General features: G+C 38.3%; 2 protein-coding genes across 4 annotated transcripts in view; one reads left to right on the forward strand and one right to left on the reverse strand.

Annotated features, from left to right (window-relative positions):
* The window catches only part of chrna11 (cholinergic receptor, nicotinic, alpha 11), a 33649-nt gene extending 25194 nt beyond the window's left edge, over nucleotides 1-8455 (reverse strand). Inside the window, exons 1-4 of one of the 3 annotated variants that reach the window (XM_028036431.1) lie at nucleotides 8261-8455; nucleotides 7108-7212; nucleotides 2856-2949; nucleotides 385-524 (exon numbers count right to left, since the gene is read on the reverse strand). In XM_028036431.1, coding sequence (XP_027892232.1) covers nucleotides 385-524; nucleotides 2856-2907 — 192 coding nt within the window. In that variant the 5' untranslated portion in view covers nucleotides 2908-2949; nucleotides 7108-7212; nucleotides 8261-8455. Of the gene's footprint in view, nucleotides 1-384; nucleotides 525-2855; nucleotides 3163-7107; nucleotides 7213-8260 lie in introns of all 3 variants that reach the window. The other 2 variants (XM_028036430.1, XM_028036433.1) reach the window with 2 other exon arrangements.
* Nucleotides 8456-10932: 2477 nt separating this feature from the next.
* Nucleotides 10933-24270, forward strand: LOC114156388 (small conductance calcium-activated potassium channel protein 1-like). The gene is made up of 10 exons (XM_028036788.1): nucleotides 10933-11056; nucleotides 11883-12755; nucleotides 13585-13680; nucleotides 15496-15783; nucleotides 16647-16768; nucleotides 18058-18199; nucleotides 18274-18384; nucleotides 19928-20055; nucleotides 21115-21184; nucleotides 22809-24270. The coding sequence occupies exons 2-10, from the start codon at nucleotides 11895-11897 to the stop codon at nucleotides 23031-23033; spliced, it is 2043 nt and encodes a 680-aa protein (XP_027892589.1). The 5' UTR covers nucleotides 10933-11056; nucleotides 11883-11894; the 3' UTR covers nucleotides 23034-24270.
* Nucleotides 24271-25773: the final 1503 nt, after the last annotated feature.

The raw sequence follows: 25773 nt of genomic DNA on the forward strand, positions 1-25773 counted from the left end.
AGCAATACTTAATAAACCAAATCATGGCTGTAACAGATATGACAGCCCAACATTTTAGTGTCCAGAGTAAGATGGCCGTGGATCTGAGCACCTCTGCACGAGTAATTAGAGATTCTGAGCAGAACCAATTCAATAAAGTGAGCTTGACAAATCCAAATATGTTTTTTTAAAGGGCAAATTGCATTTTTAATAATGCTTGGACGTGACCTGAGGTCAGTGAACAATGAATTACTGATGGACCAATGACATAAAAGACTGCTTTCAACTGCAGAGAGGGATTAAGCTCAAAAGCACATGATGTTGGATTAATATGGCCTGACAGTTCAGAGAGATTAGTAACATAAATAGAGAAAAACCAATCAATAACGGTTCGTATGCACATACCACGTCCATGATCTGTATCAAACTGAGGGTGAAGAAGACGGTCAGAGGATGGGAGTCATTCCCCACTGGCCGCTCCATCCGGTTGTAGTCTTTCAGGAGGTTTTTCAGCAGGTTCCTCTGGTGAGGCCCCTGCAAAGACACTAAATAAAACGACAAAACAAGACTTACATCTGGGGAAAATGATCACATGTGATCAAGCCCTATAAAATCATAAAGGTTATTCAGCCCTGAAGGAAATCTCTAACCAGTAAAATGGGTTTGGGATTACATAACTCCTGCAGGCGAAAGTCATCAGTGTCAGATAAGAACATTTAATTAAGAGAAAATGAATATTTTTACATATAAAATCAATTTTAGGGAAATGTGACTTAAGTGAAAAGTTAATGGGGTGAAACAAGTTGTGTAATTGAAAAATTATTTCATTATTATATCACAGCCACACTTGTATTTACTTTTGTTGTCTCCTAATGAGACGTGATGTAAAGGTCTTGCTCTTCACTCAGAATAAATCACTCAACAATTATAACAGATTAATATAATCCAGTGGGAAATTAAAGAGAGAATTAAAAAAACACACTCAGACAATCCTCAGTGAACCAATTAAAAATGCTAACAAACTATTTCAGGGCAAAAGTGGCTTAAACTAGTGTATAATTAGGTTGGTTTCCAAGGTTTGGAGGTCGAATGCAAATGAAACGCGTAATTAAATATGTAAAGATTATTTTTGCATAATTCCTAGTAAGCTTTTTCCACATTTAGTAAACCCTCCATAGAGTTTTCTGCTTCATTCCAGGTTATAGAGATACTGACGCTCTGAAAAATTGAATATTATGAAACAGTAGTAGAATTATGCAAGTAGTTCTTATGAGATTCCCCTCAGGTTTTAGTGGGACAAATGTTTCTTAGAGCCATAAAATCTAAAATCCGGAAATAATGAGCCATGAATCAAACATAATTGGACTTTTCAAAGTAGATGACTCTCTCTAGAAGGATCTCTGACAACAAAAAACTTGTAAAAACAACAAAAGTTTCCACAATTGGATAAGGTATTGTTGTATATAAGAAAAAACAATCAGATTATAAAGTTATAGATAGATAGATAGATAGATAGATAGATAGATAGATAGATAGATAGATAGATAGATAGATAGATAGATAGATAGATAGATAGATAGATAGATAGATAGATAGATAGATAGATAGATAGATAGATAGATAGATATGAAGGAAAACAAGGTGGCAGAAGCATAATGCTGTGGGGTTGCTTTTTTTTAGCAGGGAGGAAAGTAGATAAAGTTGCCGGCAACCCATCAGATTAACACAATTTATTGTCATTTTCAGTGAACAACACAACAGACTTTAACAGGAAAATCCTGTTTTTAAGTCTTATTGGCTACAAAATCTACACCAAATAGATAATTACCGAAAAGACCTCAAGTTTTTGCTGACTTTGTTTTTCTGTTACTCCCTTAAGATTTCAGTTTCATACACTGCTCAGTGTTCAAGTAGCTTTTTAAAAAAATGTGACATTTGTTATTCCATCCACGTTTTATTAATTTCCATGCACATACTTAAAAAGTTCTGCTAAAGTCGAACACAGACTGCACAGAAGAAGAGAAAAAGCAACTGAACTCGGGAGAAAACTTTATAACAACAAGGCAGAGTATGATTAATATTATTGCACTTCTCCATAGTGCTGTGAAAAAGGAGAAAGAACGGCAATGTGAGTCAGAAAAACATCAGGCAGCTTGCTTTAAAGCTCCTCAGAGTGAAAGAAGCAGCAGCTCTGGATTCTTCAGAGTGTTTCTCTTTCTGCAGCAGCACAGTCTGAAACTTTTACCTTCCTGTCCTCCTGTCTTTCATGTGGTTCTGGTTTTTCATCTACAGCCTGACTATCTCGCTCTCGCTCGTCGCCTGTGGGGAAAGTTCACCCGATCTGCCTCTCAGCTCCGTCATCCGCCGTCAGCCCGAAACCTATTCAGCTTCCCGGCTGCAGCAACAGGGAGGCGAGATGCAAGATGCTGATCTGTGTGTGTCGTTAAACTGATGGGCTTCCTCTGCAAGGGGGTTACCTTGATCTGAGCGCAGATTTGGACAGAAAGAAAATGTTGGAGTAATGAAATATTCTGACAACTCGGATCGTTTTGCCTGCTGCGTCTGTCATCGTGATGTCAATCTGCCTGGTTAAAAAAAAAAAAAAAAAGCCATCCAAGTGCAGAACATATGTCTCCCGACAAGAACACATTAATCTAAAAGAAACCCCTAGATGTAAATACACAAGCAAACAGGTGAGCAATACTCTCACTTTTCTCTCCCTAAAATGTTTGTTTCCCTTTATAATTCATATCAGATGAAGCAAAAAAAAAAAAAAAAGGAAAATAGCACCCCGTTCCCGACTGTATTCCTATAAAATGCCACTGCTGCAGCCAGAATCCTGAATGAACGAGGAGGAGAGATGAAGTCAGGCTCACCGTTGATCAAAGCGGAGAGTCCAGAGAGGAGAAGAGCCACAGAGTGCCACATCCTGGTCGGGAACAACCGGAGGGAAAAGAAAACGGAGAAGCTCTAGATGTCAGAGGAGAAGGAGATGGAGAGAGGATGGAGATGTGAGCGGAGCTCCGCATCCAGTCGGCATCAGATGGGAGCAGCGTGAGCATGTGCTCGCTGGAGGAGGAGGAGGAGGAGGAGGAGGAAGAAGAGGAGGAGGAGGCGATGGAGGAAGAGGGGGAGGAGGAGATGAGAGCTGAGAGCTCTGTCTGCCTCTCAGGGGAGGTGGGTCTAAAATGGAAAAGCAAGAAAAATGTAAATGATGCGAGTGAAAGGGTTGTAGATAGAGAAGGAGGGTGAGAATGGAAAGGTTTTAATTGGTTGAACAGACGATGTTGAAGATTGTTGGGAAAAGGAGAAGATGAGACCATTCATGTAAATAGTGCAGAGAATAGAAACTATATTAAAGAATTCACACTTGATTTATTCATTTTTATCTTTTATCGTCAAATAAAAATAATGAATAGAAATTCTAAAATATAAGTTCTAAATATTTATCTATTTTGATTTGTTTATTTCATTTTTTAATGATTGATTCATTTTTTTATTTATATTTGTATTTTATTAAAAATATATATCTAAGATTAAAAATATCTTAGATTTATCTGTTTGAATTAAATTATTTTGTTTTGGTTTTCAATCATTCTGGCTTGAATTTATATTTTATTATAATTGTATTTAAAGACATAAGAAGAAACACATTAAAATATGTAATTTCTATTTATTTATGTATCTATTTTTATCTTTTAATTTTATTAAATTTTTCGCCAGGAGGCAGGTTTGTGACAAAAATGCTGCATGTCAAATAGTTTCACAATTTTGACCCTATATGTGTCTGTTTTAATAAATAAAAAGAATTAACTCATTTGACTAATTAATTATTTTTAAAAAAATAAAAACAGTTACAAAAATAGCTGAATAACATTTATTAATTCAAATACAAATAATAAGCGCAAAAAAGAAGATTTTTTTAAAAATCTCACTGAAATATTTGGCTGAGTTTTCTCCTCATCCTTTAGTTTATAATCAGTAGATTATCCTCCAAATCCCCAACATTTCCTCATAAATTCATCCTCCATCCTTCACACACACCCTTGCTTTGTGTTCTCTCTCTCTTGTTAACATGTGCTGCACAGCATGTTTCAGAAATCTCCATGACAGATTCCTTCACTCGTGATAACACTCCACAGTGGTGACTTCCACGCACCGCTGGGCTGAAAGCCCTGTGTGTGTGTGTGTGTGTGTGTGTGTGTGTGTGTGTGTGTGTGTGTGTGTGTGTGTGTGTGTGTGTGTGTGTGCGTGTGTGTGTGTGTGCGTGAGCGAGGGTGTGTGAGGTCTTTGAATCAGCGGTGCAGACGGACTCCGGTTTAATTGAGAAAGTGCTGGGCTCTGCAGGAGGACACTGGGAATGTGCATAGTTAAACTCTACTTCTCATTTGTCCTCGTGAAATGCTGATGCAAGGGCAGAGGCAGCGAGAAGCTGAAAGACCGAGGCACAGGAAGGGGGGGAAGGGGGCAAGAAAATGAGGAAGAAAGACTTAGACTGTATAATAGATTACCCTATTACTTCTGCTGCCCTTCGGAATTACCCCCCTCTCTCCCAGGAAGCCTGTCACACATCCGGAGCTACACATTCATGCTCTGCTGCACACAGAGGATGGAGAGTGGGTCCTTTGAGGCGAAAAGAATGATGGCAGAGTCAAGAAGAGCAGGATAAACTGCACATTTGGAGCAGGAAATAAGCAGAATCCAATCATCATGTTGCTGGGGTTTTTTGTTGTTTTTTTGTTAATTTGTGCCAAGCTGATTTTCTGCACGTCACGTTGTTGTGCACCGAGCAACCAGTGTGACACAGAGCCAACAAAACTAAATTCATTAGGCCTCGTAAAGACACAGCTTGGAGGCACCGAGGCGTGGGTGACATCTGGTGGTTTGTTTTCCAAGTGCACGCTGCGCTGGAGCTCAGCACTGGCAGGAGTGTTGTCAGGGAGCAGCGAGGAGCCGGTCTCAATTAACAGGCAGGGGAGTCGGATAAGCAGAGCAGGACGGAAATGAGATGTTAATTATTTTAAAAAATGTCAGGAAAACAAAGTCAGAGAAGGAACTGAGTTAATTCCACAAACAGTGCTTTGCAAAACTTTAATGCATAGACCAACATATGCATTAGAAAAAGTGGAATAATTTTATGGCATTTTTGTGCCAGGAATTTTGGGCTTGTAACAAAAATCAAAATTGCCGTCGCGATCTATTTGAGTCTATCTGATCCATCAAAGGCTTTACATAAATAACTTCAAAGTCTTGCAGGTGTCTTGTTTCCTTTGATCCAATTTATTTATTTATTATGTATCTATTGTGACATTTTACAGTACAATCAAGTAACAATGTTATAAAAATGCTACCTATATCAAAAAAAATAAATAAAAGAAATCTGACTTTGTAGTTAAACGTTTTGAAATTGGACCTCTTTCTCTTTAAAAATTCCTGCTCTTTCTGAAACTCTGCCTTCAGGAAGTCATCACAATATTGTTTCTCCATTAATTCTCTAAGAATGTTTTTTTTTACCAGCGTTGCACTGAGAGGTACAGTAGCTCAGCAGATGCGCAGTAACAACAGATGTTTGCTAATTGATACTGGCTAGTCTGAAGGAGCTGAGTGTGGGAGTCGCAGAAGCTTGGAAGCTGCAGCTTACAGGAGGAGCTGTGTCTTGAAGGGAGAGCTACTGTAGGTCCAATCAGGCGTTTTACGCAGCTGAATGGTTGCCATGGAGATTAAAGGTTTTCCTAAACGCGCATTAAAGAATGAAGACAACACTCCAGGTCTGTTTTTGATGATGGAATAACATTATAAAGGTGATGTAAAGCTTTAAAAAGTTGATTTTACATAATACTGCCCTTTTGACTGCTAGTGAACTATACATGCAACAGTCTGCGATTTGAAGCAATGTTTAAAGCAGGCTTAACAATTGCACTAAAAGTAAAAATGAGAAAAAGAAAACATTCACAAATATTAGGGCTGTCAATGTTAAGGCATGCTATTAGCCTAAAAGACATTACGTGTTAATGTTACATAATGCGTAATGACGGCACTTGACATCATGTAATGTTTACCGATTTTCCTCATTGTTGACTGTGTGGTGTCTTCTGGCTTTGTATTTTTGTGTTTTTATGATGTAAAGCACTCTGAACTGCCTTGTTGTTGAAATGTTTATGCAAATAAACTTGATTTATTGTATTACCTATTTTGACGTAAAAGTCTGCAGAGGGTTACTTAGTTTACAGCAGCGCGTTACTTGGCCTTGTACTGCGGTCAACAATGCAGAGACAGGTCTAGGAGTGGTAACATTTAACTTTTACTGCCAAAAACAAGTAGAAAACGACAATATTGTTAATTTTACTGACAGGGGCCCCAAAATACTCTTTTTATTGATATAAAATAATTTATCTGTTTTTGTATTCTTATCGATCAGGGGTTTGGAATTGTCTTTTTAAATGATGAGGTGAGCCTCTGTATTAAAACTTGCTGTTAAATTCACTTTATTCTGATTGAGCACACTTAATGCTCCACTGTGCTAAATGCTGAATGCCACACCTGACAATGCAGCTATCAGCCATCTGCCATTGCTCCTGCTGTGCTGTGTGCTTTTAATTACCCTGCTGATTGGATTAGGCCCTTTCCTACGCTGACATGTCCCCTCCACTTAATAGGATGTTATCGACAAAACCAGCACTTCCCTGTGAAGTCTGATTTTGTCAGAGTGGCTTTTTTCCTGTTGTCCAGAGTGGAGTTAAGTTGATGAAGTTCTGCTCCAATGGATTTCAGTTACATCCTGTTGCAGCAAGTCCAGGAGGAGGACAAAGTGGACTGTAATCTGATAAAATGTGTGGAATAGTGGATCCGGCAAAGTGTTTCTTTGGCGGAAAGTGATTTGTTGTCAAAAACTGGCTACAACTTTCAAATAAAAGAAGTGCCAAATAGCATACCACCTTCTAAAGCTGAAAATAAATCAGAACATATATTAAACAAATAGAGTCCTCTTTTAGATTGTTAAACTGACTCCAAGTGATAAGATTTAGACAAAACCATTTGGGCTGCATGCCTGTGTGGTCTATGAGCTTAGTTCAGGTAATATTTATGTGTTTATAGCGTCGGGTGATGAAATAAGATATGATGACGTACCTTTAGCCCACTTTGTAATCCAGCTAAAGCTCAGGTCACATTATCCTTTCTCTGAAAAAACAGTTTTCAAGTTTTCTGGTGGCTGCTGGTCCAGAAGCACTAGAGCTACAAATGGAAGTACAAAAACATGAAAATGTGAATTTTGCAACATACATCCCCTTTAACATGACTGAGATCTATAGAGTTTGAGTTGGACTTTATTGTTTTTTATACCTATATATGTATTTCTCTGAGCATTGAAAAGTCTGAGTTTGAGGTAAACCTGACGTGAAGTCCCAACCTGGAAACACCGGCAGCTATCTTGAGCGTTTTTCCTCACATAAATATTATCTATGTGTGTAGAAAAATAAACAAATAATGTACAAATGCTTTTATAACCCTAATAGACAGAAACAAATGCTTTACTATAGTCATTCCTCATGCCTTTCCATCTTGGCAGTGATGGTGGTGATGGTGGTTAACACATACCAGCAGACTGGAACCTCTAACAGACAAAATCCCTGCTTTTATAGGTTACTGTTGACCAATTAATTAAATGCAAAGGGAGCACTTGACCACTGCTTCCAGTCTAAAATTGTGTGAAAATACCAGGTTGTACTTACTTTTTCATTCAGTTTCTGTATTTTGCTGGTTAGGTAAACTGCTGGGTAGTTGGTTGGTTGATCCATTGGTTGTTCATTTGTTTGGGGTTTGGTTGGTTGGTCATAGTTTGGGGTTTGGTTGGTTGGTCATTCATTTGGGGATTCATTTGTTGATCATTCATTTGTTGGCCCATTTTTGGTCAAATTGTTGATTGGTTGTCTGATCAATCAGTTAATAGTTCTATGATGATCTGGACAAATCAGCTTAGCATCCTTTGGCTTTTTTGAAGTGTTAAGTAAAAAAAAAAGCCAAGCACTGTCATGGTTTATTAATACCTTGTACAGGATATGAGAGCTTACAAGATTAGACCCTCATGAACACGGGAGAGTGAAAAGCTCTGTCAGACAGACTCAACACATTGTTTTCATACCCAGGACAGATTATTAAGGTCTGGAGAGACAGTCTGGCTGCAGAAAACATAATGTAATCTGGGTGTGCAGCTCAGACTGGCTCATTTGGTGATAGTTCATAAACATTAAAATAAGACATAACATGATCATCAGATTAATACCCTGTAATGACATTTTCCTCCAAAGAGGTCTGCAAAATTTCACAACATATTTAATTTAATGAACAACAGGATCCTGTACAACAATATTTCACCCTCAGCCCTCTGGGTTTCATACATAAAACATTAGGAGTTCAACATTCATTTAAGCTGCAAAACAATGTAACTACAGTACATGTAAAGTCTGCTGGTATCACTGTGGATATTTCTGTATTAGTTGCCAGAAGGCAGCAGGATCAAAAATAACTGGCTGCTTTTCCGCTTTTAGTCTCCTTTGAAGTGTGTGCAGACAACAGCTCTCAGTGTTGTTTCATAGATGGGTTCTGATCTGTTTTTGGCTCATGCATTTTAGATGGTAACAGACTTCACTCATTAGATCAGTCTGTTGATGTTTTGGGATCTTACAGGAGACCCTCACCTATATTTTGGCCATAGCTAAATCAACTTTACTTGTGTCACCTTCTGTCGCTTTGCAGCTTCATATTTTCTCAATCAATTCCACCCAAAAATGTAGGACATTTCCTTAAACTCTAATCACAACCTTTGCCCTTTTAAGTCCTATTTGTTACCTCTCCAAGTGAGTCTTGTTTATCTTTTTTCCTCCCAGTAGATCAGACCGAAGCAATTAACTTGACCAGAAGATAAACTGGCACACGCTGAAGATTTAGGGCACGGAGCAGATTTGCCACTTACCAGCCCCAGCAATTAGGGAGGCTGAAAATATCCCCTGATTCGTTTCACTTTCTTAACAGTCAGAGGAGGATTTGCAGCAGAGGAGACTAACTGAAGATGTGCTGGCTTCTGTCCACAAAGCCCAGAAGAATTGACACTCAGCTACCAACTACAGCAGTGTGGATTTACAAGCTTTTGGCAGGAGGCTTGAATTAATTTGAAGCCTTGCAGATGTGTATAATTTAGGACAACATAATTTAGAAACATTTGTGGTGTGTATAACTAGAACACAGTGAGGACGCAGTGGTTTTTTCCCTATACAAACAAACTAAATGGGGTAGATTTTTTTTATGTTTTTCTGTGCTGAGTGAGATATTTAATGAGAATAAGGAATGAGAATATTGAAATATAAAATACAGAAGTATTTATGCAAACTGAGCCTTCCCACATTTTGTCACGTTACATACAAATATGTTAAAGTATTTGAATTGCTTTTTGTGTGGAACTAGAAATATATGCTCTATTCAGTTTTTCACAAATAAAAGTATGAAAAGTGCGGCATCCACACAGTGAGAAGAATATATATTAAATATTGCAATGGTTTTTCAGAAAATGTATTGAAATTCACACCAGATGTTTGTTGCATCCTAGGTGCACAAAGGAGCGTTATCACAAATCATTCCTCCCAGCAGCATCACTGCTCCTAAAAAAAACCTGAACGCTTACATCAATGCAGCTATTTTAAGTTTTTTATTTGAAATAATATCCCTGCTGTTGTTTAGAATATTAAAATATTTAATTTCTTGTTTGTCGCATCCTGCACAAAGGAGCGATTTCACAAATCATTCCTCCCAGCAGCTGTAAGACTTTATAACCATCACTGCTAACAAAAAAACTGAACGTTTACATCGATGCAGTTATTTTTAAGTTTTTTATTTTAGATAATATCCCTGTTGATATCTAACATAGAATCACCCCAAAATAACACAAAGAGCTGTGAGTACTTCAAAACGCTGCAATGAACAAATGGAAGACCGTCTGAAGAAGGCAAAATCAGGGTGGATGATACCTGCTGTTACTCTCCCGCTGCTCTCCCTCAATCCATCTTTAAATAGACGGTGTCTACAGATTAAATACAGATTTTTTGTTATCCTGCTACTATCCAGTTGCACTCCTTCCACCCTTTGCTTCTTGTATCTTTCCAGTCAGAGGCCGCTCTATTATCTTTGCACCCATCTGTCACACGGATTTAGATAAATTCGTGATGCTGAATGTCATTGTTATGACTCTGGCCTTTAATACTCCACCCTATTGCTTGAATCGGCTGGCATATTTGATATTTCATAAGCTCATCACCCCACAATCTCTATTTCACCTGAATAATCTTCAATACTAATCTGCTGAACTGATTGAGGATTACGTCTTCTTTTTCCCCAAAGTGTTTCAAAAACACACTTATCTCATAAAAATAATGAGTCCAATTAATGAGATTATAGATGAAATGTAGGAAAATGCCATTTCTGGGTTGACTTTAAGAACATTTCCAGCTTGATCTTCGGCCCCAGGGGTCTTTACACATTCACATTTGTGCACATGCACACACAAACCATCCGGGGGGATGAAGTCTGCCAATCCCCTCTGACAGATGACCCAGTCGTTGCCTTTGCAACATCTGCAACTTAGTCCTCGCTGTCATTAAGCCCCATACGAGCTTTAAGGAAGAAGCCCGGATGCGGACGATCACAGAGCGACTGAATGAATGTCTTTAGATGTGATGGATATCAACGAGCCCAACTCAACGTGTTCAGGGAAAGTTCTTGAGCTTCAGCCGAATCCATGGGAGGAGCTCTGGGGGGATCCGCAGGGAAAGTTCACACGTGAAGGGAGCGGACGTCTGAAATATTAGGCTGTGAATGCAACCAAGCTGAATGGTGCTGAATCTTTGTTTTAACATTCTCGAATGAAAATGATCCTGTTGAGACCTTTTAAGGAGTTCACTTTGAAGATCTTTGCGATTCGGGCGAATGTGACCTTCAGGACTGAGGGCTAAAATACTTCGGTGGGAAACAAGCAAAGCCGTTTTTAATCCTCGCTGTGGATTGTTAAGACCCGAGCCTGGACAGTAAGGTAGGATCAAAAACAATAGAAGAAAACCTTTGGATCTGCAGCCATGCAGGGGTACGGAAAAGGATAAGGGCCACTGCAAAGAAATAAATCAGACTTTTTTTCTTTGAATTCAGACTTAAATTGCAGAATTCTCACTTTTTTCTAAAAATTCTCACTTTTTTTTTTTTTTTTACCGGAATGCTGACTTTAATCTCAGGTGTAAAGTCAGAATTCTGAGATTAAAGAACTCTTTAATATCAAAATACCCATTTAAATTGCAGAATTCTGACTTTTCCTCAGAACTTGTGGGGGTTTTTTCTCAGGATGCTGATTTTAATCTCAGAATTAGTCAGAATTCGGAGATTCTCCTGCATAATTCTGATTTAGGAATTCTTTAATCTCAGAACTTTAGACATTTTTCTCTGAATTCTCACGTTTTGTTCTCAGAATTATGACTTTAATCTCAGAATTAAAGTCAGAATTGTGAGATTAAAGAATCCTTTAATCTCACAATACCCACTTTATTCGCAGAATATTTACTTTAATTTCAGAATTATGACTCTAATCTTCTGAGATTAAAAGTCAGAATTTTGAGAAAAAGTCAGATTTATTTTTCTCAGTAGCCCTAATCCTCTTCCATACAAAGTGACAACCTTTGCATACCTAAATTTTTTTAAACGTGAGCATATGTGAGGTGTCACGATATGAGAGATGAGAAAAATCTCTGCTCACTAAGCTTCAGCTGCAATTTTCCGTCTAACTGCTGCTACCATCTGTTCAGACTCTTTTTACCCTCTTGTATGTTTTGTCTAATACATTCACTGGTCTTCTGTTTGAACCTTAAAAGCATCTCTTCCCCATGGAGCATTCCCCGTCAATGAACTCAACGGTGGTGGATGGAGACGAGCTGGAGGACCACAGGCCCCTCCTGCCACCAAGGATTGTTGCCCCACCTCAGGCCTACTCGCCCCAATGTGGGATACACCACACAGTCCAGACACCCATCGACCACTCCGCATGGCTGGACAGAACCCAGGCCCTGGCTACCACGCCTTTGTACAACGGCCACCTCTACGTCACTGCGACGCCTCGATCCAACAGGAGGAGAGAGAAAACCAAGGGCAAAGAGAAAAAATGCGAGAAACGGCTGCAAAATCCAGGTGTGAAGGAGCGCAACCACCAGAGCAAAACTAAAACTCTGAGCGCAAACACACTCCAGGAGACGGTTACGTCCTTCACCGATGTGCCCATGTCCCCCAGAGGATCACCCTTCAAGGGCCACAGCAGGTCCAACCTGGATCTCAGGGATGTTGACGGTCGAGGGTACCGCAAGGCAGGCAACGTTTCTCTGGAGATGCACGACCGCCAGAGCCTCCCAGAGATCATCATCACCAGCAAGGACGACAACCTCCAGCAGCAGCAGCACAAACACAAGGCGCTGCAGTATCACCAGCACCCGGGGGAGGCAGAGGGGCCGCTGCCAGGGGCCAAGCGCTTCACCAGGAGCCCCAGCCCAAGTCCTCAGCACAGCCCCAAACGCAAGGAAGACGCCAACAAGGACTCGTACTCGCGGACGCACAACATCGGCTGGCGGCTGGTCCGTAGGAGGGCCCTGTTCCTGAGGAGGCAGCGGCTGAATGACTGCGCCCTGGCGGTGGGGCTGTTCGGGGTAGTCATGATGGTGATGGAGACGGAGATGTCCTGGAGCATCTACAGCAAGGTCAGAGGGCTTCTGGAGTGCAAAGAGTCATGCAACAAATCACACTGCACAGCTGCATCTTTAATATGTCATCATATTAATATATCATCATTCCTGATGTTAGAAACAGCAGGAAAATGCTGTTTTTATCTGTTTTTATCTGTTTTAAATCCATTTACACAGGATTGAAGCCATTTCCTCACTTTTATATCCCTGAAATATTTGTATTCATCACCATGTACATATATTACATACAAAAATGTTCAATAAACTCTCAGCTTTACGTTTCATGGGGTTAATTTTAGGGTACAGAAAACAAATAAAAGATAATTCATAGTAAACACTGCAAAAATACCAAATCTTACTAAGTATCTATGACTAGTTTGACTTATTACACTTGAAATAAGACAAAACTAACTTACAAGTAACTTTTCAGCAAGATATAGGAGTTTGTTTTAGGCCAATAATTTCTTGATATTGATGAAAAAGTGCTAGTTCCACTTGCAGATTATTTTATTTATAACAAAGAAATAATGTCTTGATAAGTGAAATAAGGATTTTTTTTTTTTTTACTAATAACAAGTTCCTATATGGAGCTGAAAAGTTACTGTCTTACTGCAAAATGTTCTATAGCAATTATACCAAAAATACTTGGCAAGATTTTGTTTTTGCAATTAATGCAAAAATATATATATATATATATATAATAATAATGCACTGTAGTAGAATTTGCAAATGTATTGTTTTGAAGTTGCTTTTATTCAATTGTTCTGATTTTGTTTCTCGAAATTGATTTTAATAAGTCTTAGATTGAATGTGAATAATTGTCCATGTGCTGCTTCTCCTGCAGAGCTCCATCTACTCGCTGTGTTTCAAGTCAGTCATCAGTTTTTCTACGCTCATCTTGTTTGGCCTCATCGTGGCGTACCACTGCTGTGAGGTGCAGGTGACCCAGCTGTTCATTCTTACGTGACCAAAAATTATCCCCAATGTGTCTCTTAACATCTCTGAAATTAAAGAGTCCAACCATTTTTCTGTGACATTTAAAAAGTTTCTTATCTGTTGGAAAATTTCTTTCTTAAATTGTTTCAAATAAACGTTTCAGAGTTGTGTATGGGAATATTTTTGAAATAGCACTTTTTTGAACAAACTCAACACCTCACCCTCAGAGGAGAGCGTTATATAACCTGCTTTTTGATTTCCCAATCACTGCTGACCTGGTTTAGCACCGTGACCCAGTGCTGGAGGAAAGCAGGGCAATATTTTAGGACTGATCCTTAAATATTAGTTTCCTCCCATCTTTAGTTTTCTCAGGAAGCTGGAGCTTAATTATAAATAAGGTAGATTAACATTTCCTTGAAGTTTGTAATCTGGTAAAAATCACCAATTAAAATAGCCTTCTCCAAACAAGTAAAAATATAGAAAGCAAGATGTTTTTCTCTTGCTATAAGTAAAGAAATCTGCCAATGGAATGAGCTTATATTGTGTTAATTTTTGTTTTTATTTTTTTTACTAAAAGCAAGCTCCTATATCTTGCTGATAAGTTACTTGTAAGTTAGTTTTGTCTTATTTTAGGAGTACTAAGATATTTGCACAAGAAACTAAACAGAAATTGTTTAGATTTTGTGTTTCTGCAGTGAATGTTGCAGGATGGGGTGTCTTGAGTTGCAAATATTTAAAAAAATCAGCTAAGGAGTAACATAAAAGTGCTCCTCAAATTATTCTAGTTTGTTTTGCACAAACATTTTTAAATAGATAAAACTGATGTCTTCCAAATCTGGCAACTACATCCTTATAAAGACATAGAAGAAGAAATGAATACATTTACTTATGGGGACCATATGGGAAAAAATGGATCGTCCACAGGTTAAATAATGGTCCCATGTTAATTTTCACAATAGGTTTAATGTGTAGAATAATAGAAATTGGTTTAGAACAACTTTGGGTAAAAACTGGGATATGTTGTCCATGTTGACTTGATGTTTCTAATTCCCATTTGCCCAATGTTGTTCTTTATTAGAAGATAATTTAAAGTCCCAATTAGTATCCTTCCAGACTAGCAAAACTTATATTGGACCCAGGTACACATACATGTTGGGATTCATATTCTCCCTGGACTGGGACCAGTACATTTCAGAAAGAATGTTGGCTGTCCAGTAATAAAACAAAAACTATTTACCACCAATCTAACCTTTACATGAATGTTTTGTTGCCATCAATTCAACAACTAATTAGAATAACAGTGGGCTAAGGAGTATGTGGTATTCTGTGTATACTGTGGTATTACAGTACATACCACAGTATGCTGTGGTATTCCTCTTTTAAATGGGAAATGTTTTGATTAGTTTTGATTACACAAAATTTTACCAAGTATTTTGGTCTAGTTTCTAGTGCTTGTATCTTCATACATTTGAAATAAGACAAAACTAACTTACAAGCAACTTTTCAGTGAGATATATAAACTTGTTTTAAGTAAATAGTTCCTTAATATTGATTTAGAAAAGTAGTAGTTATACTGACACTGGGGAAAATGTGAACTGATATCGTTTCATAAATATTGAGGAGTTATTGTCTTAAAACAAGCTCATGTTTCTAGCTGAAAAGTTTATTGTAAGTTAGTTTTGCCTTATTTAATGTGAAATAAAATATTTGCACTACAAACTAGACAAAGATTTTGTGTAGACCAAAACTAAATCCAACTTTGGATAGAAGTCCTTCCTTAGAATTGCTTCAGCTAAATAACTTCTCTTCCTTGTGACAGCTCTACGTTCATGACATTGGTGCAGAGGACTGGAGAATAGCCATGACCACCGAACGCTTCGCCCTGATCGTCTTGGAGCTCTTCATAGTGGCCATCCATCCTTATCCGGTGGGAATACTGGCATACTTCCAGAAGACCAAAGTCCGCACAACCCTCTCTGAGACCGAGCTGGAGATCATGCTGGCTTTGCCCATGTTTCTGAGACTGTACCTGCTGGGTCGGGCCATGATGCTGCACAGCCGCCTCTTCACAGACACGGCCTCCCGAAGCATCGGAGCCCTGAACAAGGTGGGGGCGAAACTTCTTGACAAGCGTTCTTTAATCTGGCCTGACTGAACCGCGCCAATTTGAAAGCCTGACTTATGTAAAATGAATCAAGAAGACAAATTCAAGACTCAGGTTTAATTTTATAAAGCAGTGTTTCCCCACCCTGGTCCTCAAGGCACACAGTCCTACATGTTTTAGAGGTTTCCCTGCTTTAATGTGCCTGATTCAACTGATTGCAGTTCAACAAACGCCTGTTGATTAACAGTCATCAATTGAAATCAGCTGGACTGAAGCAAGGAAATACCTAAAACATGCAGGGCACTGAGCCTGGAGGACCAGGGTTGGGAAACACGGTTATAAAGAGTACGGGCTGAAAACAACCTGCTTAGGATATGATTTATGAAATTTGGAGTCTGTTTTGGACAATGACTTGAGCTGCCCTTCGATTTTGTACATTTCATCCTCATCTGTTTATATCTTGTTGTGTCTAGGTGGGCCGAGAGGTCTGTAAAAGTGTGACGCTTGAGGTGTGACTAACAGTTTCACTTTCACGAACCCTGCTGGTTTCACATGCCAGACATGTCCCTCACTGGCTCCTTTATGTGCCCGCTTTCATTCCCATATCTCAACATGTCCACCTGGCTAATCCCTCCCTTATAACTGCAATATAAAAGTGATGAAAATGACGCCTGCATCCCTCCCTCCTCTGCAAAACCAAACCTATTGTCCATGTATCAAGCCAGATTGCAAACAAGTTTTCTTATCCCTCATCTCCTCTGTGTTATGTAAGGATTATCTGACAGGTGCTATTCTAAGTAGTCTGGCTAAGCAGTGCTCTTGTGTCAAAATGATGACGTAATGAGTGGATTTTTTTTTATCGCCAGATCCACTTCAACACCCGCTTCGTGGGAAAAACGTTGATGACTACCTATCCTGGTACTGTGCTGATGATTTTCAGTGTTTCTCTGTGGATTGTGGCGGCGTGGGGCCTACATGTGTGCGAGAGGTATGTGTGTGGAGAGCATTTGATGTGGAAGCGTCACATAATTTCTGGTTTTAGTTTGCTGAACTACAAAATCTTTACAAAAGTTTTAAGTCAGAACTTATTCCTTCAGGCATTTTGAAGGAGTTTCAAAATTGATAAATAGTTTCCCAACTTTATGAACAACACTGGCTAGAGGACATATACATGCTGATGTATAGAAGCACTTATGAATGTATTGTAATTTGCATTAGTGAAATAATTTGTCCTCAGTGAATAGGGTGTCAACACCGGTAGCAGCCCAGGGGCCAGATTCTTGTAAAGTCCGGCCCTGGGTGTGGTGCATATTGATGCGCCACTATTTATAAGTTTTTTTATTACCGTTTGTGATTTGGAAGAAATTAAAAATGACTTCAAACCTAACACAGTAAAACAGTAGTAAGGGTTGACACTGTGACGTCAGTAACGTGGTAACGCAGTTCGCTAATCCGGCGGCTTTTTACAGTAACAAGTAACCTAACGCGCTACTATTTACAAACTAGAAACCAGATTAAAGTTACTCATCCAAATCGCTATGCGTTTTTGTCGTTTTACTATTTATTTATTTGTTATCCCACGCAGCGACATAAACGTCAACAATGGCGGGAGGAGAGAGATGCGCGTTTTCTAGCCGGAAATGCACGAAATATTTTGAGTTTATGTCAGCTAAAAATTACAATATCAACATACTAGCGACAAAGTGCTTTTGTTACACCCTTGAAAATAGGTGGGACAAAATAACGAGTTATTTTTTGAAGGCCTATTTCAAAGAAAGCCACCTAGTGGAGGATGGAGACATTACCAATCGATCCCAGATCAGGAATACGAGCAGATTGTTGATGTTCGGATCACAATTTCCTTGAATAAAATGTCACAAACATTAATACATGAAAAACTTTAACTTTACAACAATTTTCTGTCAGTATTTATCTTGGGGGGTTTTTTGTTGTTGTTTTTTGCTTATATAAACTGACATGAATTAGTATTTATTTTGTTAATTCCTGATTGCCATTTTTATGTTGAGGCAGCAGGGGGCGTTGTTGGCAGCTACTAAAAAGCTACTAAAAGTAACTGAAAACGTAACTTGTAATCTATCTTAGTTAACTTAGTTACTTTTAAACTATTTTATTTGATTATTTAAAATCAAATTATCAGTAAAGTAACTACTAATTGCTCATTTTTAAGGGGTAATCAGTAATCAAGTTACTTTTTCAAAGTAACTATGCCATCGTTGGGTTGACAGGGGAAGAAAATGGTCTTGTTTGTCCCTCCAGGCACCACAATTACAGAGACCTTAGCAGCAACTACATGGAAGCCCTGTGGATGGTCTCCGTCACCTTCCTGTCCATCGGTTACGGAGACGTGGTCCCTCACACGTACTGTGGCCGCAGCATCTGCCTCCTCACTGGGATCATGGTGAGACAGAGGCGGGGAGTTTGATCCACGTGAAGTTCAATCCCATCAAACCCTAAATACTGGTTTCTCGCCAGGGGGCGGGATGCACGGTCCTGGTGGTGGCGGTGGTGGCCAGGAAGCTGGAGTTGACCCGAGCTGAGAAGCACGTCCACAACTTCATGATGGACTCTCACATCTCCAAGAGGGTGAATACTGACAACTACAGCTGCAACAAAACTATTGTTTTAGTTGTCAAAATTGGCACATTCTACACATTTCTCATTTAACCAGTTGAACCTTTTACATATATAACATTCGATCCCACATCCTCTGGAATGGGTGTGGTGTATTTCTGGGTTTAAACCGTTGAATTTGAATAATTCTTGTTGCTGAAGATTTGGAACATTGAAGATTTTAAATTTTAACTTGATATGAGCTTCAGGCATCAGACAAGACAAACATTTCTCTGCAGGGAAGAAGAGGAGTAATTGTTTATTTTCCATTAAAAATGTCTATTTAATCATGGTAGCCTACTGAAATTGCTCTGAGTATAATTTAAAGTATTTCCAGCGATAGCGTGTGAAAATATTTAGAAAATATTTTCTATCATTAAACCGTATGATCTTTTGAAAGCTGAACGTGCAACTCAGTGGACACCAGGAGTTGGGATAACAATTATTAATTGTTACTGTGCAAAGAAAAAAGTATTCAAAAGGATTTTATAGCGTATTTGTGATTTCACAATTAATTTATTGTATTTGTATTGCTGATGTTTTTTATGAATATAAACTCTGACTTTCTTGAACTAATTGCAAAAAATATATGTTTTTTCCTCTAGTGAAATGCTGAAAGGGCGTAAAAATTAGTTGGATAAAACATTTGTTTGCTATGTATATTAGGGCTAAAATATTAAATTAAATAATTTATTTTATTAAATTTTTATGCTGGGTTTTTTTTATCAGTGTAAACTCTGACTATGTTGAACTGCTAGTAAAGAAAATTATTTTTCCCTTTATTGCAATGCTGAAAATTTTGTTGGATAAAATATTTCTTTACTCTTTACATAAAAATCCCATCTATATATTAAAATAAACAATCCAATTCCTTTTTTAAAAAAACTAGAAAATAAACATTTTATTGCCTAAATGACAATAAAATGTGAATTTGAACCGGCTGAAGATAAAACTGAAACATGAGGTTTTTTGGGTAAAACATATTTACAGACAAAGGTGTCTTTATAATAAGTGCAAAATTAAAGTTTTGGCTTAATTACTGCTCTGGATATGTTGGGGGTTTTTTTAGCATATTTTGAGTCAGTATATTCCAGTTAGTTGGCTTTTGTCAACTATTATATTAGTTGCCGATTATTTCAATAATCGATTCACCAAGACTATTCCAATTAATTGTTTCAGCCCAATTATAATCATACATGTTTTATCTTTTTTGACATCTTTAATAAAGATTGACATGAAAAATTGTGAAAAATATGCAACTGGGGTAAAAAGTTTGTGTGGGTTTGTAAGAATCCAACAGAAAGGGATTCAGAAAGACGAAGATGCTAACCTGGAGGATTTATTTACAATCTATTTTCAATATGAAAGTCGATAATGAGTCTAAACGACTTATGGGGCTCTCAATAATATATGCGGCTTGTTGGTGTTAGTCAGCACACCCCGTAAAAACAGCACTTAGAGGTTAGGTGCATAAACACGCAATAACTCCTCGTGATTTTCTGCGCCCTTTCACCAGATAAAAATTGCAGCAGCAAATGTGCTGAGAGAGACTTGGCTCATCTACAAGCACACTAAGCTGTCAAGAGAAAGAGACCACACCAGAGTCCGCATGCACCAGAGGAAGCTGCTGCTGGCCATCCACCAGTAAGACCACAGGAACCTGCCGCCTTTTGAATTTGGTTTCCATCTATCATCCGATCCCACAGAGCAGAATCAGTAGTTTATGGAATATAATTTCCAGTATTTTCCAGTATGATCCAGTAGTTTTTTATTTTTATTTTTTGCAGGTTTCTCCTTTTCTGCGTCATCTCTATAAAGTTGGTGTCAGTAAATTGTAAAGCACGAAATTCTGATTTAATTTGGAATTCAAATACATTTTTGTGTTACTCTACAGTGCATTTCCGCATCATAGATTGCATCTGTGTTTGCTGTTTTACCTGCTACATTTAGGAGGTATTTATTTTAAAGTAAATTAAGTTTTATTCATCTAAACATCTTTATTTGACCAGTGTTGGCTGGTGGGCTTGGCACAGAAGATACAACTCTACAGTCAAACTCTTAGGAAGGAAATATTTAATTTTGATGTAATTTATGTGCCAATCAGTGATTGCTATTTCAATGATTCTACTTTAAAAGAGAACACGCTTAACCTAAAGTTACACAGTCTCACTAGTTTGTAGTGCAAATATCTTAGTACAAGATAAAACTAACTTACAAGTAACTTTTCAGCAATAAATAGCAGCTTTTTTCTGTTAATAACTCTTTAATGTTGATTGTTTTAAAAGAAGTTCTAGCTCTACTGCCAGATTATTTTACTTCTAACAATCATTTTTTCACGTTTTCCCTTCATGACACTGATTATTCACTAATGTTCTCCAACAAACCTCTGACGCCTTCACAAATGGAAAATCCAACTAATGTGAACTCTATTTACAAATTAGGTGGCCTCTGAAGGCAGTTGGTTTCTCTTATTTAGGGGTGACAAAGTAAAGGGGACCGAACAGAAATGCATGCACACTTTTCAGACTTTCAATTATTAAAAAAATTTAATTATTCATCTTTTTCCCACCTTACAATCATCCAATCATGAAAATAAAATCCATTGACGCTTGCTGGGGACAGAGCGACAAAACTTAAAAGTATTCAGACATTTTGAATAATTGATTCCTACAGACTTACAGCTGATTGTCTCTCCACCTTCAGGTTGCGGAGAGTGAAGATGGAGAAGAGGATTCTTGCAGATCAGGGGAACACGCTCGTTGACCTCTGCAAGGTGAGAGAGGCAAGTGAAGGCATCATGTGCAGTTGCACCTAAAATTATTCAACACCCCCAAAAATTTAGGTTTATGAGCAAAATATAGAAGCATTCAAGGTGTTTGCAATAAACAAACCAAACTAAATTTAGTTGGTTCTCTAAACTCAGCCCAAAGTGCCTCAAATGCAGTCTCAGAATTATTCAGCCTCTTTACTTTGTACGAGTTTATTTTTGCTCTTTTGACCAAGTCGTCAGCTTTGTCCAGCATTCCTGAAGAATCTTATTTACAATTCCAAAATTGTGTAAAAGCTTGATAACCTTATTTTATAACCAGAAACCAAAAATAAAAAAATACTCTTTGATTTTAAAATCAATTATTTTAATAGGCTAAGCTAAATAAGCTAATTTGTTTCAGATAGTTTTTGTAACTATAAACAGACCAAAGGAAGAAAAGGCTCTCAGGGTTGCTGATCCACAGCATCACTGAGCCACCGCCCTGCTTCTCTCTCAACAGGAAGTACCTTAATGTATGCTTCATTTTTCATGTCCAGATATGCTGACAAATGACGAAAGGTTCTGGTTTTGAGTCATCTGAATTTGCAAGTGCTTTTGGATCAAGCAAAATTGGTCCAAAAGCCATGGCTTTTGCTGATGCTGGACCTTTGTGGTCCAGGGAGGATTTTTGACCACTAATGTTCACAAATCTTGCTAATCTGGCAATTTGCCCTCCTATGCAATTCTGTTTGATTCTAATCTTCCTTCACTACTTTATCTGAGATTTCTCCCATTGTATTGGATTTCTTTGGTTGTATTTCTACTGGGCCAATCAGCGAACAGAAGGAGAATTTGTGAACGATGATGTTGATTTTCTGCTCTGTTTTAAATTTGTAGTCTGCTTGTGGTTTTAAGAATGATACCAGAGGAAGTGAACAAAGTCGTTCTGTCCATATTGGCCAAATATTGCATTAACATTAAAGCTGCAGTATGTAACTTTTATTATTATTTTTTACATAACTGCTAAAACTATCACTATGTCATAACAGTATGGTATGAGACAAATAATATGTTAAAAACATCAAGCTTCTCCACTAAATTTTTCAGAAACAACCAATAAGAGTCAAGAGGAGGGTCTTAGCGATCTCAATCATGTCCATGTATGCGCTGCTCACACTTTCTCCCTTGCTGCAGCTTCTTCTCATCAACCAAACGTGTCATGAATGCTTGGTGTAGTTAGCATGGCCACAGGTTTTCCTGTAGAAGTAAGTTGTTTCTCTGCCTTTAGCATGTTTAGCAGGGAGTGTATGAGGTTGATTGGCAGCACTAAGACCCTCCTCCTGGCTCTAATTGGTTGTTTTTGGTTGGGAGTGGTGGATTTCTTCAGAGGAGTTTTCACAGATTACCTGTTTCGTATTAGTATAGTATTTTAATCAGACAAACGAGTCTCATCAGGAAAGGTCCTCTAATTCATGGAACATGACTGTTTGAATTTGTTCACAGCAAACACCTGAACAATTGCGAATTTTGCCAATAAACCAAATTTTTCTAAATTGAAGATTGAATTGCTTTAGCTGCAACTGTAACTCCCTCAAAACAAATCTTCGATCGAGCGTTGGTGTAATTCCTCCACCAAACTGGTGCGCAGATGCAGAGCCTGATGTACGACGTGCTGGCGGAGGTGCAGGGCTGCAGGGGGGAGCTGAACTCGCACATCAGCAGCCTGGTGAAGAACGTGGAGGAGCTGAGGGAGGGCTTCCGGTGCCTGATGCCGCTGCTGTCCAGCACGCTGTCCACACAGAACTCCTCCATCCGCCACCTGCTGAGAGAGAGGGAGGAGAAGAGCGAGTGTGTGAGCGGAGCAGAGGGGTAGAAAGGCACAGTGGGGAGGAGAAGAACCCGGTTTCAGGAGGTTTCTATTGAAAATTGCACTATGGCGGCCATGCTGGGGCAGATTTCCTGACTCAGGTGTTGGACAGGTTTGTACTGATGTACAATATATATATATATATATATAAAACATTATATGTAGCAGAAATACAAACATATGTAGAAATTTGTCCCAGTTCACTTCTTCTCAAGGTATTTCTCCTGGACTAACACAAAACGTTTCACTGATATTATATTGAAGTCTAATGGTGCGTTCACACCAAACGCTTCTGACGCTTCAAGTTCGACGCGTGTGCACTTTTGGTGCGTTCACACCAAACGCGCTTTGAGCATCAGGTGCGTCTGGTTTACATTCAAAATCTATGCGGAGCATCGGACGCTCTTGACGCTTCGTATGCTCCAAACGGTTCAAATTGCGCCACGCTAGACGCTCGAAACACGCCAAACGGCCCTCGACGCACCTCGACATAGGCTGCGTTCACACTGCGGCATAAAGTGACCCAATTCTGATTTTTTGCCGCAGCCATTCACACTTCCAGATATATGCGACCTGTATGTGTTCTCCAGTGAACGAGCAAACGGCCTGAAAGTAGAGGGCGCAATGAGGTCAGCATTCTCAGCGTTCTGCCAACCGCCATAAAAAGAAGAAGAGCTCAGTGTGTGACATGGATGTGAACATGGATGCTAACGATGGAGCATAGCTTACACATTTGTTGTTGTTGTCCGACCGAAGCAGCATTTTAACAAATTAATCCTCATTACAGTCCATCATGGTTGTTGTTATTCTTTCTGCGAAATAGGATGCAGAATAGTGGTGTTTGTTGAGTATCAATGACATTCAGGTCGGATGAATGCGACGCATTTGAATCGGATAAGTATCGGACATCCAAGTGGACTTGTTCGCATTCGAAATGAATCCGACCTGTGTTGTTCAGACTGTCATGAAAAGACCAGATACAGGTCGCATTACGTCAAAAGAATTGGAATTGGGTCACTTCAGGCTGCAGTGTGAACGCAGCCAAAGTTGAACGTAAACCAGATGCGCCTGACGCTCAAAACGCGTTTGGTGTGAACGCACCATTACGGATTTAAAGTTGATCCTAATCAAGTAAAATTTTACAGTTGACCTGATATGACGTAATTGACGCCCTGTGGATTATTTTCTTCAGGTTATTTAACTGTTTTTAAGCATCTGTTTTGTTTTTTCTTTTAAGAAACTGTTATTCCTCATCTATAAAAACTGTATTTTCTGACCGTGAAATAAACACTTCGTACATTTTAACAGCTTGGTATTGTGTTAAAAGCATGCAACATGACTATATAAACTCAAATTTATATATTTTTATGTCTATTTAAGTAACATTCTTTGAATTTCAGTAGAATAGATTCACCTTTTTGGGTTATGTTTCTAAAATTATAAAGCAACACTTTTGTGAATGTTTCCAAAAAGATTCATTCATTCATTTGTTAAAGACATTTTTCAGTTTTCAGAGCAGCTTTGCTGGCATAAATTTGAAAATCATCCACCAGTTAATTTGTTGCACAACTTCAAAAAGTTGGCTTCATTCAAACTAATGAAAACCCAAAATTTAGACCTTTGGAAAATGAAAAGATATCACAACAGAACAAAATACAGATAAATAAATATTTGGTGAAACTGCTGTCTTGACACCCTCCACAATTTGGAAGATAATTGCTAAAAAAAAATACTATTCAAAGTCATGTAAACCAGCTTATTAATAGAATGTTTAGTGGAAGGAAAAATCTGGTATAACCACAACATTGACAGGATTGTGAAGCCAAACATTCAAGAATTTTGAGGAAGATTCATAGTGCAGACTGAGGCTGGAGCTGTTAATTAAAGAGCCACTACAGGTATATACAGGCTGCAACTGTTGCTTTAACTTTAATAATCCACTTTTGAACTAGAAATGTAAAGAATTAAAGTATATTTCACACTTAATTTGCAAAGCAAGGTCCCTTAACCTGGAAAGGCACAATATTAATCTTGTTTAAGGTTCAGTGTGAAGTTTTGGATCAGGATTTAATTATGAAGTCACATCATCTGCTGATGTTGACCCACTAATTTATAATAAAATCAGCGCTTCATGAATTCCTTCTACTGATGAGATTTATCTTCTCAGATTTTACTTTTTTAAGGTATATGTTTGAGTAAAATGAACATTGTTATTTTATTGTAGAAACTGACATGTCTCTGAAATTCCAAGCAAATATTCAGTATTTATTTGCAGAAACTGAGAAATGATCAAAATAACAAAAAAGATGCAGTTCTTTCAGACCTCAAATAATTCAAAGAAGACAAGTTCATGTTCATTTAGAAACAACAATACTAATGTTTTAACTAAAGAAGAGTTCAGGATTCAATATTTGGTGGAATAACCAGAAAGTTTTCAGTGTGGTTCACTGCAGTGGTCTAATTTCTTTTAGAGCTGTATGTGGAAATTTTACCATTCGGCCTAAATTTCTGCATTTAAATAATTTCTAATGCCAAATTTTCAGTAAAGCTGAACTCATGACACTGTGTAGTCAATACTAGTGTCACGTTATGGAGTTAGTAGTGATGCTAACTTAGACCCAGTTTAGAAAATAACACTTTATTTTAAGGTGTGTTCACAAGACTGACATGACAGCATCATAACCATGAAGTATTTATGAATGTTTATGCTTATTGTCATTCAGTAGGTCAACACTTTTAAGGCAAC

This window comes from Xiphophorus couchianus, chromosome 13, assembly GCF_001444195.1.
Source record: "Xiphophorus couchianus chromosome 13, X_couchianus-1.0, whole genome shotgun sequence".
Classification (NCBI taxonomy): domain Eukaryota; kingdom Metazoa; phylum Chordata; class Actinopteri; order Cyprinodontiformes; family Poeciliidae; genus Xiphophorus; species Xiphophorus couchianus.

Coding starts and splice junctions, on each gene's coding strand:
- LOC114156388 (XM_028036788.1), top strand. CDS start 11,895: ATGGAGCATTCCCCGTCAATGAACTCAACGGTGGTGGATGGAGACGAG. Junction 13,681..15,495: donor ACCACTGCTGTGAGGTGCAG/GTGACCCAGCTG, acceptor TCCTTGTGACAG/CTCTACGTTCATGACATTGG. Junction 20,056..21,114: donor CTGCTGCTGGCCATCCACCA/GTAAGACCACAG, acceptor CTCCACCTTCAG/GTTGCGGAGAGTGAAGATGG.